General features: G+C 50.5%; 1 protein-coding gene across 1 annotated transcript in view; it reads left to right on the top strand.

Annotated features, from left to right (window-relative positions):
• Positions 1-573: 573 nt before the first annotated feature.
• Positions 574-2,684, top strand: part of Tcf21 (transcription factor 21) — a 3,101-nt gene continuing 990 nt past the window's right edge. Inside the window, exon 1 of the mRNA XM_021221554.1 lies at positions 574-1,301. Coding sequence (XP_021077213.1) covers positions 852-1,301 — 450 coding nt within the window. The 5' untranslated portion in view covers positions 574-851. The remainder of the gene's footprint in view (positions 1,302-2,684) is intronic.

Genomic DNA, 2,684 nt, shown 5'->3' with positions numbered 1-2,684 from the left:
AACTTCTTTCTACCACTCCCTTCCCCAATTTACCTCAGGTAAATTTTAAACAGTAAAATGCATCTGTGGGGGGGGGGGTGGAGAATCGTCCCAGCGATTAGCATTTTCCTTTCAAACATTTGGTTCAGTAAAATAAGCCTGTCCTTGTCGGGACAGATAGGACCTACGACTGCGAACCGGTACATGGTAGTGCAATCTTGGTAAAGCCCTAGGTGGTATTAACTAGGGGTCGCTGGATTTTGATTGTTATTTCTTGGGAGGAAGGGTGACTGTGAGGTGTTTTAGGGGGAAAGGCCCACGTAGAGCAAGCAAAGGATCTGGCCCTGTCTCTGAGTTCTCAGAACAATCCGTCAGGATTCCCTCAAAGGAAAGGGGCCTTAGGAGATGGCTCTAAGTAGGGCTTACTCCTTGACTTGAGAGGAGGAAGGAATCCGGTACAGGCGTGTTGCAATCGGTTGCTGGAAACCCAGGTCTGTGCGTGAAGTCTCCTGCGCTTGTGAAAGGGGTCTGGGAAGTCTGTTGGGCCTAGCAGGCCCCTCCCCTGGGCTGCATGGATCCGCCTCTCTATTCCCCAGATAAATTCCTAGTGTCCACCAAATTCCTCGGCGCTCTTTCACTCTCCGTTAAGGCCAGGACTCCAGTGGTGGGGAGACAGAGCACTGGTTTCCCTGTTGCGGGATCCCTTGTGGTCGTTTTCACGCGAAGGGGAAGCTGGGATACGGGGCTGCCAGATCCCACCTGGAAACCCAACACACACGAAGTGGCAGCTCCATACTTTTGAGACCCTTTCGTTTCCGTTTCAGCGTGTTTTTCTCTCTCTCTCCCTCCCTCCCTCCACCTCCTCTCTAAAAATGTCCACTGGCTCCCTCAGCGATGTAGAAGACCTTCAAGAGGTGGAGATGCTGGACTGTGACTCCCTGAAAGTGGACTCCAACAAGGAGTTTGGAACTTCCAACGAGAGCACCGAGGAGGGCTCCAACTGCGAGAACGGGTCTCCACAGAAGGGTCGCGGTGGCCTGGGCAAGAGGAGGAAGGCGCCCACCAAGAAAAGCCCGCTGAGCGGGGTCAGCCAGGAGGGGAAGCAGGTCCAGCGCAACGCGGCCAATGCTCGCGAGCGGGCCCGCATGCGGGTGCTGAGCAAGGCCTTCTCCAGGCTCAAAACCACCCTACCCTGGGTGCCCCCGGACACCAAGCTCTCCAAGCTGGACACTCTCAGGCTGGCGTCCAGCTACATCGCACACTTAAGGCAGATCCTGGCCAACGACAAGTACGAGAACGGTTACATTCACCCAGTCAACCTGGTGAGTCGTCCTGCGCCTCTGGCTGGGCCTGGGGACGCGGGCGAGAGCGTGACACCTTAGCAATCGCCGCCCTAGCATCTCTGGGGATCTCCGCGCGGGCTCCACGCAGCGCCCTGGCTCTCTGCACCGAGCGCTGCGAGCCCGCGAGTGATTTGTGCGAGGGTTTGACGTGGCACCCCATTAAGGGATTTCCGAGGGTATTCAGTTGGCAAAGACCAGGGATCCCCGCGCAAGGTGCCATTTCCTCTGCCGTGAAACTGACCAGACACTGGGCACCTAGAAGACCTATCTTACTTTGCCTCTTTTGGCTAAGAGCAAACTTGAGTTCCCCCTCCGATTCTTATAAACACCCAAGTCAGTTCTTTCCCCTGGTATATTTAGGACTATTAAATGCGGACATATTTATGTTCTTCCACCTCCATAACTGTCTATGCAAATCCCCCCGGCTACTTAAATATTCTGTGCTTGGCTAAGCAGATTACCATTTTAAATCCCAGAAATTCCAGCCACTGTCAACGCAATCAGTAAATCCGCTGCTCAGGTCTTAGTGTACTGGACAAAATAGCAGCCATGGATCCCACAATGAATGAGCCTAATTTTTGAAAAGCAAGTGCTGATTACTGAACCGATTTTCTCAGACGTATCTTACTGTTTAAGGTTGTTTCTAACGTCCTCTTTCATTTGATTTCATTTAAAAACGTGCAGGCTCCAAAGAAAACCACCACCTTACTAGGACTTTTGTTTACATATGATAAGGATTAGATATCCCTCCGGCCAGCACTTACAAAGAGGCTTGAATTGTATTCTCATTCAGCTGGTCTCAGGAATTGGGGGAGGGGATGGAAAAATACTTTCCTTCCAAATAACAAGGCTTGTTTTTTGTTGTTGTTGTTGTGATGGGTAGCTTTTTATTTTTAACAATCTAAAACTAGAATGAGATTATCAATTAGAACATTTATAATTGCTGCTACCTTCATCTTTAAATATTAAAAAAAAAATGAATGCATTTTTTTTTACAACAGTCCAGAGAAAGGAAAAAGAAAGAAAGGAAAGAGACAGTTTTGCTTTCTCACTAGTAGGAGGAGCTCAAATAAAATGTGCCTGTGTCTTTTATAAGTGCACAGCCCCCCTTCGGGGGTTACTACTAACTTAAAATTGTGGTCATAGCTAGGAGTGCACTGGGATAAATGGATGCTGGACCAGAGCCTCCACAGACCTGCAGTGGAGTAGTTAGGGCCAGGGTCCTCCCATCTGCCCTGCTAGGACTCCTGGGACATCTGCGTCAGAGCTGAGTCTGGGCTTGTTTTAGGGTTCCAGTTAGAACCCAGGAAAAGTCCACCACCTCCACCACCCACCACCACCACCACCACCACCACCACCACC

This window comes from Mus pahari, chromosome 21 (genome assembly GCF_900095145.1).
Source record: "Mus pahari chromosome 21, PAHARI_EIJ_v1.1, whole genome shotgun sequence".
Lineage (NCBI taxonomy): Eukaryota > Metazoa > Chordata > Mammalia > Rodentia > Muridae > Mus > Mus pahari.
This window is presented reverse-complemented; position numbering and strand designations above follow the sequence as displayed.